This window comes from Aquarana catesbeiana, linkage group LG07, assembly GCF_042186555.1.
Source record: "Aquarana catesbeiana isolate 2022-GZ linkage group LG07, ASM4218655v1, whole genome shotgun sequence".
Lineage (NCBI taxonomy): Eukaryota > Metazoa > Chordata > Amphibia > Anura > Ranidae > Aquarana > Aquarana catesbeiana.
The window spans coordinates 280,683,837-280,697,694 of record NC_133330.1 but is presented as its reverse complement, the minus strand read 5'-3'; the positions used below and the strand labels follow the sequence as shown (position 1 = coordinate 280,697,694).

Sequence of the window (13,858 nt, the reverse complement as noted above, 5' to 3'; positions counted from 1 at the left end):
AGCTGTGAAGACACAGATGCTGAAGTGCTTCTGAGCTCTAACACCTACCATTCATGTTAGATATAAGAATTCATCAGGTGGTTTCATAGGCGTGCGCAAAGGCTGTGTGGGGTGTGCTCACTGGGCACACTATAATTGCCCTGTGTGGTGCTGATTCCCCCTGCTTCCTGGCGCCCCCTTTCTCCCCTTGCAGTGATGCTAGCTTCCTTCCTCTCCCACCGGCTGCTGCAGGGGATGTATCAGAAGGAATGAATGTACACAGTGAGTGATCTATACTGATCGCATCTGTGTTCGTTCTTAACTGAGTCAAAGTAAACTGTGTTTACTATGCTTCAGTTTGTGAATGAACAGGAAGCCGCTCAAGCACAGAGCACCTGTTTTTTTGCTGGCAATTTAAATACTCTTTTTACTTTGTAAATGTTAGATTTTCTGTAGTGGGTAGTATACATCACACAGATGCACCACTTCATGGCAGGGTCAGGACATCACCCAGCAGTGCTGGGGCAAGGTCATCCAGTGCACAGGGCAAAGATGGCAAACTGTCCCCCCTTTTCCCTTAAGGATTAGAGTCAGGGCTCCCCAATCCCTGCAATACACCATTGCGCCCAGAGCAGCTGACCCTTCCGCCCACCCCTTGTCCCGGCCCTGTCACCAAGGCATGTTATTCAATGGAATTTAGCATTTTTAATGGTGCCTTTTTTTAGCCTTACTAAAATTGCTGCTCCCCACCTATCATTTTTAAACATTTTGCTTTGATTCATGTTCCCCAGGGCAGTGTCCAGCCCCTCATGGCATTTGTGTGATAATCCCTTGCCTTTGACTTAGACAATGGACATTATTTTTTTTTTTTTTTTAACATTTGGCTCCCACTGACGTTGATAGGGTTCCGATTTGGCACTGGAACTTTAGTGTGTTCACTGAACCTGTCGCAAACCAAGCCTAGGTAAATTGGGTTCATCATATTTCCCCCAAAGAGATACAGATAGCAGTAAAAACTTGACATAGGGTCTAACCTTTCCCTTCTAAGTTTTACCCAGAGTTCGGCATCTACTAGAAACCAAAATAACATTTTTTTTTGCTGAACTGACCCTCAACCGCTTCCCGACCACCCGCTGCAGTTATACTGTGGCAAGGTGGCTGGATAGCGCGAATCGCCGTACGTGTACGTCGGTCCGTGCATTTGATATAGCAGGCGATGTCCACTGGATCACGGTGTACAGAGGCAGAACAGGGATCTGCCAGTGTAAACCAGGCGGATCCCCATTCTGACAGGAGACATCATGGAGATCTGCTGTTCCCAGTCATCGGGAACTGTGATCTCTGTGGTGTTCCAGGCAGCCCATCCCCCCTACAGTTAAAACACACCCAGAGAACACAGTTAACCCCTTGATCACCCCCTAGTATTAACCCCTTCCCTGCCAGTGTCATTTATACATTGATCAGTGCATTTTTTTTAGCACTGATCAATGTAATAATGTCACTGGTCCCCAAAACGTGTCATTTGGGGTCATATTTGTCTGCCACAATGTCGCACTCCCACTAAAAATCACAGATCGCTGCCATCACCAGTAAAAACAATAAAAAAAAGAAAAACCCCTAAATCTATCCCATAGTTTGTAGATGTGATAACTTTTGCGTAAACCAATCAATATACGCCTATTGCAATTTTTATTTACCAAAAATATGTAGAAGAATATATATCGACCTAAACTGATGAATACATTTGTTTATATATATATATATATATATATATATATATATATATATATATATATATATATATATATATATATATTATTATTATTTTTTTTTTAATGTATTATAGCAGAAAGTAAAAAAAAAATGATGATGCCAATTTTGGGTACAGCGTTGCACGATCGCCCAATCACTCAATTATCAGTTAAAGCGATGCAGTGCCGTATCGCAAAAAATGGCCTGGTCAGGAAGCGGGTAAATCCTTCTGGGGCTGAAGTGGTTAAAGAGGCTAATAATGATTGATGTATTTATGTGTAACAGCAGTTACGTGTGTCAAAAGCATAAGTTACTGTACGCCTGTGCTTACCCTGCAATCTTCCCACAAAGAAGGAAAGGTCTGATTTCCCGGAATTATGTGCTTTTTTTGCATGTAGAATATAAATATGGAATCAACAGGGAGTCAAAGGTTACTTTAAAAAAGAACTCATTTAACAATAGTTGGGGGCTACTTATCAGCTGGTGCTGAGTCAATCAGCACTTTGTATGCACGCTGCATATTTTTTGTACTGTGCATAACACACTGTTCAAAACAAAGCAAGACTGCAGTCTAAATGAAGCAACCTGTTGAAAATCCATTTTCTGTTTTTTAGTTTGCCTTGCAGGGGCCTATATTCTCCCTGGGTTTATGTACAAGGATGCTGCAAGCTGATGTAGACAAAAGCGTATTTCTGTATGATCCCTAAACACATACTTCATGTTTTCGTGAAAACACAGCAAGATTACTGTATAGGCTTCGTATCATGTGATGTTTAGATGCAGTTAAAAAAGCTAACTCATTTGTAAGTTTACAAATATGATAAGTGGGGGTGTGCGAATAGATAGAGAGAGATATTTTTTACCTGTCGGCAGCTATATCTTTAATTTTTTTTTACATCTTTGTTAAAGTGACAGTTCCTTTAAAGTTCCTTTAAAGTGTATGTCAAGGCAATACATGCATATTCCCCATGCTTTGTCCTTTTACCTACCTACATACCTGCCGCATGTATATATAAAAGGCCTCGTAATTAGGTGGTTATAGCAGGATCGTGGCTGCAGCTACAGTTATGGTCCTGGTACCGTTCCTTTCAGCTAGCAATTCTCTATATAGTAAAAGTTATCCGAGCGGCTATGCAGCCCCTTGATCACTTTTACAGGTAGCTGAAGCCCCCCCCCTCCTCCTCCCACCACACACCACATTTCCTCCATCACACCAGGAACCCACTGGATACATTGTGAAGAGTGTAAATTCCTTCCCCTCGTCTGTGAAAAAACTGGAAGCAACAAAAAATTTGTCACTTCTGGTTTTGGTTTGTTTGTTTACAGGCTGTTACTGGCTTGTAAAGTAGCCAATCACACTATCATACTAAGCATGTGTTGTCAGTGCTGCCTACTTTAGATTCCAAAGAACATAGATCTCTCCTCATCTCCTCACCCAACTCCAAATCTCCTCCTACTCATCTACATAACTCATGCAAAGCATTCCATAGAGCAGGGGTCTTCAAACTACTGCCCTCCAGTTGTTCAGGAACTACAATTCCCATCATGCCTAGTCATGTCTGTGAATGTCAGAGCTTTACAATGCCTCATGGGACATGTAGTTCTGCAACAGCTGGAGGGCCGTACTTTGAGGATCCCTGCCATGGAGTATTCTATGGTGCATGCTCCAAATCGTAAGGGAGACCAGCTGTCTCTTTCTGGTTTAGTACAAACTGTGGTGCATGCACATCATTATAGGGTCTGCTGCAAGAACCCAGAAAAGAGATGACCTCCTGAAGATGTCACTAAAGAAGATGACAGTGTTCACACTGTAAATATATTTGGAGGAGGTTCTACCAATCACAGCCTGTGTCACACCCCTCCAGCCTGTGTCTGTGGTGTGTATGTGCTGGGAGCAACTGGGAGGTAAAGCCTTCATCAATCACCATCTGATATCCCGCCCCATAATGTTTAGCAGTACAAGGACATGGAGAAGGAGTGGTGGGAGTGGGCTGTCATTTATCCAGAGTGTATACACCCACATGTGCAACTCTGTAGTCACGTGGGCTGCACAAATAAAAAAAAGGAAGAAATTAACAACTTAGAAATGAACTGAAGCTAAAGCATGCTCAGCAAATGTGGCAATGGCTGGTCTATCTTGGGCTGCAGAGGGGACACAGACGAGGAGGAATGAACAGTGAACAGCAGGATCAACCAGGTTTTTTGTAGAATACAGAAAATGAATGCTCTAGTGGCAAAGTGAGAATGCACACATTGTAATATAGCAAGTATTGACAGTTTATAATGATGTGTGTTTTATGACACTTTAAGAACCCCACCACTACGTGTCATCTAAACTGGCCATAGCACACAATTCCATAGCAATTTTTATAAAACTACAATGACAACTAAAGCAATTCCAATACTGTCCTTGTTCCAGATGGTCTACCTACACCTGCAATGGTTAGGCACATGTGGACCCATTGGAAGTTTGCAATGCATCCTGATAAATGTTCCTGTGCCCGGGTTTTTTCAGAAGCAAAATGTTGTTTTGTACTTAAACATGCTTTGGACTACAGTATTTTAAAGGACATCTGTTCTTAAAGGAATATGAAGTCTGTCATTGCACATTGCATTACAAACCTGAAAATAGTCAGAGTCCCCTCCCCAAAACCTACATGAAGCTAGCACAGTCAGACTGGAGTCAGAACTCCTGATCTACATACTGTTTTGCATCAGTAACTTGGAAAGTATCGAAGTGAATGAGTTCAACATGACAGCCTGGCAAGCAGCTGTTTCACTCAGAGGGCTCACCAGTGGCAACCTACATAATCTTTTAATAAAAGTTTTTTTTTAATATGCTTTTACTTTTTATTCTAGTATTTCATTTTTAAAAACGGTAGTAAACCACCGGCAATTTTTTTTAACCTGCTAGGCAAAGTTATAACATGCTAGTATGCATCGCATACTAGCACATTATATAAAACTTACCTTAGAACGAAGCCCTTCCAGTGGTGAGCCATCACCAATGACAAGTCTTCCACCTTCACCTGGTCTTCCTTCCGGGTTCGTGGACTCCAGCTGTGTGAGTGGCCGGAGCCGTGATGATTTCACTGCGAGGGAGCCGCCGTTTACGGCACAGGACTCAAAAGAAACGGCCCGGGTGCCTGTTCCTTCAGAACACATATGTCAGTGATGTCACCAGCTGCATGTACAGTAAATATCTCCTAAACGGTGCACATTTAGGAGGAGATGTTTACAGTATATTATAGGCTTACCTATAGGAAAAAATCATGTATGGGAGTTTACTACCACTTTAAAGCAAACCTTTCCATTGAAGAAATTTTGTTAAGGAGCAAAGGTGATCCTCAGTTGTCTGCGCCTCTTTGGTACATTCAAAATCCAAAGGACTTGGATATGCAAATACCAGCTATTCAGTAAAGTCTTATGCCCTGTACACACGATCAGACATTGATCGGACATTCCAACAACAAAATCCATCAGATTTTTTACAACAGATGTTGGCTCAAACTTGTCTTGCATACAAACGGTCGCACAAAGTTGGTCGGAAATTCCGAACGTCAAGAACGCGGTGATGTACAACACGTACGACGAGCCGAGAAAAAATGAATTTTAATAGCCAGTGCTGCTCTTCTGCTTGATTCCGAGCATGAATGGCACTTTGTGAATTTTCTACACACGATCAGAATTTACGAGATCGGATTTTGTTGTCGGAAAATTTTATAGCCTGCTCTCAAACTTTGTGTGTCAGAAATTCCGATGGAAACTGTCCGATGGAGCCTACACACGGTCGGAATTTCCGACAACAAGCTCACATTTTCCATTGGAAAGTCTGACCGTGTGTACAGGGCATAAGGCTAGTATACCCTTCTCAGCTCCTGTGCTTAGCTATGGGTGTTCAAGCATGATGGCCAAGCCTAATAACCAAGAACTACTGAAGGAGTAGGTGATTAGAGGGTTGGTCCAGCCTTTGACTTTTATTTTAAAAATCTGGCTTTATCACAACAGAAGCTGGGGTCTCAGGGGGCCTGTGGAGCTAAAGATGGCCATACACTGATTGATTGAAATATGTCTGGATCAGCAGGGACTGGACAAATTTCAATTAGTGTGTGGCCATCCACACTTGACAGAAGTTGATCATTTGACCGACTTCTGAAGGTCCATGCTAGAAAACTTTTAACGATCAGCAGCTGAAGCCATTATCTAGTGTATTCTCAACGTGGTGGGTCCCACTGTCAGAGGAGTGGATTCCTCACTGGCCAAATGAAAAAAAAAACTGACAGTGTATGGCCAGCTTTAAAATAACATTCGTTCATGCCTGATTTTAAGCTCCACAGGTGCTTCCATCACAGATGTCAAATGTATTGTTTGGGGATCCTAAGTAATTTTCTAGCAAAAATATCAAATTTGGCCGTTTTGAAGTGGTTAAACTCACTGAGGGTACAGAAAAATAACTGTTAATGTGCCAGAAATATAGTACGCTCCTACCTCCCTTTTTGGCATGGCAACACAGCTCTGAATTTCTAAGCATGTGTTGTCAGCACTGCCTACTTTTTCCAAAGAACATAGATCTCTCCTCATCTCCTCTCCCAATTCTCATCTCCTCCTACTCATCTGTATAACTCATGTAAAGCATCCCATAGAGTATTCTACTGTGCATGCTCCAAATTGTAAGGGAGACCAGCTGTCTCTTCCTGGTTTTTGCAGCCAGTCCAATGATGAGACGCTGTGGTGCATGCACATCATCATAGGGTATGCTGCAATAACCCAGAGAAGAGACGGTCTCCTGAATATGTCACTAAAGAAGATGACAGTGTAAGACCCAGCAAAAAGGGGGGGGGGGGGGAACGTGTTAGGGGGAGTCAAGTTCCTCTTTAACCACTTCCCGCCCAGCCTATAGCAAGATGACAGCTGTGCGGAACTCTCATCGATCCGGGTATCATATGAAATCCTCCCGGATCACGCCTTGCGCGTGCCCACAATGCGGCACGATCTGTCACGGGCTGTATCCACCGGGCCCGCTGGTGGTACCATGTGACCGCTGTAACCAATCACAGCAGGTCACATGGCAGTTGGATGGCTTCCTTTCAAGCTATCCATTGTGTACAATTGTGTTGCTAGCTGTGATTGGTCGCAGTGATCACATGGTACAGACTGGGTCTATCACAGCCCTATCTGTGCCATGTGATCAGCTGTGGCCAATCACAGCTAATCACAAAAAAACAATACTGAATGAATTGATTTCATTAAGTAAAATGCTTGCTTATAGCAAAGAAAGTCATTGCTATAAGCAAACAATGTAAAAAAATAACACTGATAACTTACCCAGAGTAGTAAAATGTTACTATGGTAACATATTGCTCTGGTCAAATCGCAAAAAAAAGGAAAAAAAATATAATAAAAAAATAGAATATTTTAAAAAAATTGAAATTTTTTGTCACAAGTCAGTGTCCCTGATCACTGCCATGGCTCTTACTAAATACCATGAACTGTCTACTTTCCAAAAGGGGTAATTTGGGGTATATATGTACAGTCCTGGCATTTTTTGGCCTCAAGAAATGAAATAAAACATGTTTATTTTCAAAAGTTTCAGTCTTTTTTTTTCGTTTATTTAGCAAAAAAAAAAAAAAAAAACCAAGTGGTGATTAAATACTACCAAAAGAAAGCTTTAATTATAAAAGAAAAATTAGAAATTATAAAAATTTAGTTTGGGTACAATGTTGCATGACAAATGTCATTCAAAGTGTGACAGCACTGAAAGCTGGAGAGTGGCCTGGGCAGGAAGGGGGCAAAAGTGCCCAGTATTGAAGATGTTAAGTAGGGTTGCTAATCCACTTCCCTGATATTCAGATGACTCCTATATGTTGCATTTGTGAATCTTTTTATGAAATCCAATGATCATGGAAAATAAAGTAAATCTAACTTTAGTTGCAGAAAGGTTACTATAAATCCTCAATTTAGTACTGAAAATACATTGTACTTTCTATTTACAAAGGAGCTGCCAGCCATTTAAAATTTGAAGAATAAACATTCTTCCAAAGAGTAGGCACTGCAAGGTATTTGTTGTTACCCTTTACGGTTTTTTGTGATCCTGGTTTTAGATTGTTGCTTGACCTAAGCTCCCTGTGTCCAGTGTCCTTCAATACAATGAGAGCTACCTTGTGGGTCAATGAAGGTGCTCTCATTGGACAGGAGGATATCAGGTAGGCCACAATTGAATTAATGGGGCAAGACCTGGTTCATGGAGGTGCACAGAAGTGGCTTTAGAAACTTACAAATACAGTACAATAGTTGGCACTTTGTAATGCCTGCTCTTTGGAAGGACTTTTAAAATTGGATAACATGTTCACTTTAATGCTTTTGTGTTCTTTATCAACAAGGTCAACAAGAGACTGCATATGCATCTAAAATGCATGTATTGCACTTGACATGCATGTCAGATGCTTTATATTGATGGCAATTAAATAAAAAAAATGAGTGTGGAACGTGTTTGTATAAGAAAAACTGCCTTTTTAAAAATCAAACCCAACCTGAAAGCAATAATGCTGTATTGTGACCTGTCCTATCAGACAGTATTGATGTTAACCACATTGTTTTCAATGTGCTTCAAATTTGAGCTTCAAACACATTTCAAAGAATAGATATAAATAAATCTGTACACAAGCCCTAAAGACCCATTCACACCTAGGCATTGGTGTAGCTCACAACTGTGAGATGCGCTGACATGCATTGTCCATTTTGTGATGTGTTGACACGCATTTTAGGACCTATCAATGACAATGGCAGCACATGAAAACCCATGATTTTTAGGAACGCACATAATAACACATGAAAACATGCACAGAAAGGTGTAAATCAAGCCTTGAAGGCAGGAAGGACCTTTAACCAGCTCAAGAAGGCTGAGCCTGAAATTATGTTGACCAAAAAGGATTTATCTCATGCAGTTTAGAAAAGTTACTAGTCTTTTGAGACATGTCAAGCTAGAAAAAGTCTTATAAAGATAGCTATAAAACACCATAGAAAGATCTACCATATAAGATAATGATGCAAAACGCAGACTATTATTGTATAATTACTACAAGGCCAAGCACGGCTGGTTGCAAGGTAGTGAGTCAAAGGTAGTACTTTCCTTCACACATTAAAATTTTATCACTCCCTCTTGGGGAAGTAAAAAATAAAGAAAAGACAGCAGTGATTGTCACATGACCTTCAAATGTCTAGCAGTATACAGTATATGTCTTCTTTGTGAGTATGTATCCAATTGTATAATCACTTCCCAATTACCACCTTACAACCAAGATTTAGATTTTATCTTGGCCTAAGCTGTGCATTTTAAGCATTACAAAGCTGAGTATATAAAAGCCATAATCCCCTCCAATAGTGTACTGCCTATATATATATCTACCTACATTAGATATATATACACACACACACACACATCGATAGATATAGATATATACAGGCTTTAAAAGGGACTAGCTAAAAAAAGGTAATGGGCTGGTGGCAATATGCGAAATACGGTAATATTGTTTCTTAGGGCATCGGTGCATGGATTAATGTTACAGAGTAATGTGTTGTGCATCTATGCCCAGACTATAAACTAAGTATGTACATTTTCTTAAGTAGGGATTAGCAAATTTGCCTTGATTTACAAGTGTTTGTCAGATCCTGTCTAAAATTTGTGATGCCTAAACTTTGTAGCAAATCCCATTGGATTGTGGGGGAGGTCTTGAAATTCAATGTTAGCTATTTTCTGGGATAAATGGCAAGTTATTGTCAAAATACAGCATGCAGTGTTGGACACTGCTATAGGATACATTTAACAAAGAACATATGTTTTTAAATACCATACAGTGGGTACAGGGTACTTTTAATCTGACCTTGAGGATGACATGGAAAAAACACCCATTTTATAAGCTACATTTTTGGAGATGCCTTTAAGCTATATGTGGTGATGTGAAAAAATACACAAGCATCAGAGACACTGTATATTGGCATCACATATTTTAATATTTTTTAAACTTTTACATTTACCTTGGCTATAATACAGCAGCAACATCCCAATATGATTCAGTTCAACTTGAAATAAAATACTTTTTTATGTAGTTTAGGGTGCAGCCCCTGAAGTGGTAATAGATCTGAATTGATCAGTGGAAGTCGCAGCCACAACAGATCTAAAATCTAAAGGAAAGTTTATGAAAAATAAAGCTACAGCCATCAACATTGTACAAATTATTTACTGGCAAAACAGTTTCACTGTATAGTTTGAGGGCTTCTTTTTTTGCAGAACCCCTGCATTGTCTTAAGAGTTTATTAAATATGTGAATACGTAGTGCAAAAAACACATCAGAGCCACAACCCTAAATTCCCCAAATCCCTCCCCATCTTCAAATCCCTAATTATTCCCCAAATTTTCAAAAATAGAGACTTGGCTGCATAGCACGTGAGCAGCTCGGTTAGGTTGCAGTATAAGAAGGAGAAACTGGGCAGGATTAATCTTGAAATAAACATGAAAGTGTATTATCTGGGAGACAATAGCAACAAATTAGACACTATGCAGCATTTACCTTGCAGCGAACATTAGAAATTTGGCAGCCAGGATCCAGTTGTGGAAATATTGTGTGTGTCACATAATGTTACCACAACTGGATACTTTACAGCATCTTTACAATCTGACCCTGCCCCTGGAAAACCACAACTGGATACTTTACAGCATCTTTACAATCTGACCCTGCCCCTGGAAAACCACAACTGGATACTTTACAGCATCTTTACAATCTGCCCCTGCCCCTGGAAAATAACCTCCCTCCATGGGATGCATGGAACACCTCTGCATCCCCATGAGAGAAAATGTGGCCCTCCAAAGACATTTTCATTAAATTAAAGTACAAATTACAATGTACAGTAATCCATAGCATCTAATCAAAACTGATATTTGACCTTTCTAACATTATTTAACTGAAATATGATTGATTGATATGGGGTACTGCATTTTTTACATTTTCCTTTTTTGCGCTGCTTTACTGAATATGCATATATATCTATAACTGTAGTATTATATTATATAATGATTTTAAATTTAAGTGAATAGTAATTTTTTTTTGTTTTTTTCTACAGATCTGTATCGTATTGGTGGCATCGGATTCAGTCTCTTCTGTACTGTAGTGCCTCTCTTGTGCCAGGCACATTTCTAGAGGCCTCCCACAGTTGTACCTGCACTTTCCAGCATCCCAACTGCCAGGAGAACATACCTTGCATACAGGGACCAGGTCCCTTGTGTTCCCTCTGTTCAACAGTACTTCATGCTCAGTGTGCCAGCTGCAACCCTGGATACACTCTCTCAGCTCAAGGCCTGTGTGTGCCTTCAGTGCCTGAGTCCTCAGAACCTTACCTTGGGACAGAAGGTAGCCTTCAGGACTTGGAGGTGAAATACTTGCTCCTGAAGCAGGATGGACGTTTGAGAGCCCCAGCATTCTTTATTTCTGGAGATCTACGACTTGGCATGTGGTTTCAGATGGGAGGCAGGAAGCGTATGCTGCTTACCTGCAAGAGCAACAAGCACTGGCCAAGGCAGTTGCATATGCTTCTAGGACTTTCAATGCGCCTCTGTCTTGCTGGGAATGGGACCAGAGATCCACAAGTAACAGTGTATGTTAACCCCTTTGGAGGAAGCCACTCAGAAAGCTGGCTATTGCCTGCCGGGGAACAAGGGTATCCAAGTTGGGAGAAAACTTGGGACATGGAAGGAGGAGACCGCTGCCAGAACTGGACTTTGATATTAGGTCATCGGTGGCGGTCATTTTTTGAGACTGTACATTTTTACATGAGGAGCAATCCTCTTGAGGAAGAGGGAGAGGAAGATTCAGCAGAATGGACTGACAAACAGACTTTGGATGATAAATTGGGAGACCCTGAGTATGTTCGTATTGATGGTCTTCATGCTTTTGGTTATAGCGTGCCCTTTGATCCAGAGGCAATCAGGGGCTTGGCTCAAAAACTTGAGCAGCCTGGATCCAGAGAAGGAGCACTCATGGAAATGCAAGAGTTGAGGAAACGTGTCAATTTCCTTTCCCCACCTGGTGCCCGTAAGTTGGATCTGTTTAGCTGCTTACTACGACACCGGCTGAAAATGAGCAGCAATGAGGTGGGAAGGATACAAGCCCAGCTTTCTGTATTCAGCAGTCAGCTTCCTAATGGCTCCACGTACGAGACGACGAAGCTCTGCAGCTAAAAGTTCCTACTAGTTCATTCTTTAGCTCCTTTGATACATAACAAAGGCCTAATCAGGCTCGAGAATCATGTACAGTGTCTTCCTTTTGTGAAGTCTGTTCTTACCACTTCAGTAGTCCTTGGCTCTGCACTATCTTTGTACTGGAGCGGGAGAGTCCCAAAATGGTTACATTTGCCAAACAAAAGGATGCAATGGAAAAAAAATGTTATATGTTAATATAGTCAATGCTTTCTAAATTTAATTGTGCAACCTGAATGATGTTCAGCCTTCAGTGACATGTTGATGAATGTCATTATTTATGCAGTCTCTTCTGGCAAGCCAAGAGTGCCCAAGCTGGAGACAAAGCTGTGAATTCCAAAGAGCTATGGGAACTCAAAAAGACATCACAGCTTAAGCCATATTAAGAGGAACCTCCTAATGACAACATGTTTCCTTGTCTTTTAATATGGAAAGACAGTCGAAGAATTGGTCGTATAATGTGGCAAGATGAGCCAAGGGGGGGAAAAAACCTAACTAGAGAAAAATAAACATGTAGAAACAGGATTATTTTAAAGTGTCAAATTTAAATGTACATGGGCGTTTAAAATTCTATAGAACTGGGTATTTATCTGTTTCACTGTTAGTTTACCTAACAGTATACCTATCCAACTATCTCCTAAAGCCTTATTATTGTCACCAGTGACACATTCGGGGGTGCGTGTCATCTGGTACAAAGGGGGTTAATGGAGCTTGTAAAAGGTCATAATTTTGAATTTGCAAAAACTGGCAAAAAAAGCACAAGACAAAAAAGAAAAATAATAATACAAGACTTTCCAGTGACCAGTGTGTGTTGATGTTTTGAATAAGTACACATTCTGCGGTTGTCTGTGGACACAGGGTTTAGTGCGTGTTTACAAATACCCAGGTCTTTTGTGTGTATGGGCTTAAGACAACACGAGAAGGCAGCCTTCTAGTCCCCGATGCAATTTAGTAATATTTAATCTGTATGGAAACCTGGTAATGAATGCAGAGCTGTACCAGGGAAGCAAGCTCATTGAGCGACTGTCTCGAGAATAAAGCCTATGTTAAAATAAGTGTTTGTAAGCCTAGCAGAGATAATATGGCTTCTTCAAGGTCAGACGAGCTGGTATTGGCATATAGTAAATACTTTCTATTAATGGACACGGGTTGAACTAATTATGCACTGTTGAGCATGACAAAAGATTATTGGTTATTTTCTAAGCCATTCGGCACGAAAACTCCCATTTCTTTAAATGTGCCATAAGGTGATTTATAACCTACCTGTGGCCATGTGTTTTCAGATATTTGTATCTCAAAGAGGGCTCAATAAAGACTAGAAAGCTTTGTAGACCTTTCTGTATTACAGCATCAATTTACCTACTCTCTTCTCGATCCTTGGTCTTTATTTAAATACAAGGCCCTGAGTTGTAATTCATTTTCTTCCTGGATACTTTTGCTTCTTATCTTCCCAGATACTTTCCAAAATGTTTGTCAATTTTGTAAAGAGCAACTCCACTCAAAATGGGTTTTTATTCTGGATGGAGAGGGGAGTGCTTGAACCTCTGCTGGTCCAGGCATCTGGCAGGCCCATGCCCCAGAAAGACCATTATTGGTGCAATTTCTAGGCCATGCCCAGGCCTGTGGATATGGCAGTAAAGATCCATTTTGGGCAGAATTGCTTTTTTGAAGAGGCACCAATTGAATTACAAAATTTCTTGAATCAGCTTCTTCCCCTTTTCTATAATGAAAACTGTGGGTATGCCTAACACACAAAAGGAAGCTGGAAGGGCGCACCGCTCACAAGGTGACCTGTGAGATCCTCCACTGCAACCAAGTCCACAACAGTAAGAAAAGAGAGATGGTGGCACTTCCAGTGGATAAAATCAGTTCTTTATT

General features: G+C 40.8%; 1 protein-coding gene across 2 annotated transcripts in view; it reads left to right on the top strand.

The window, feature by feature from the left end:
* Positions 1-12,578, top strand: part of BRINP2 (BMP/retinoic acid inducible neural specific 2) — a 553,098-nt gene extending 540,520 nt beyond the window's left edge. For both annotated transcript variants that reach the window (XM_073593405.1, XM_073593406.1), the window contains one exon: positions 10,849-12,578. In XM_073593405.1, the coding sequence (XP_073449506.1) occupies positions 10,849-11,962 (1,114 nt within the window). In that variant the 3' untranslated portion in view covers positions 11,963-12,578. The remainder of the gene's footprint in view (positions 1-10,848) is intronic.
* Positions 12,579-13,858: the final 1,280 nt, after the last annotated feature.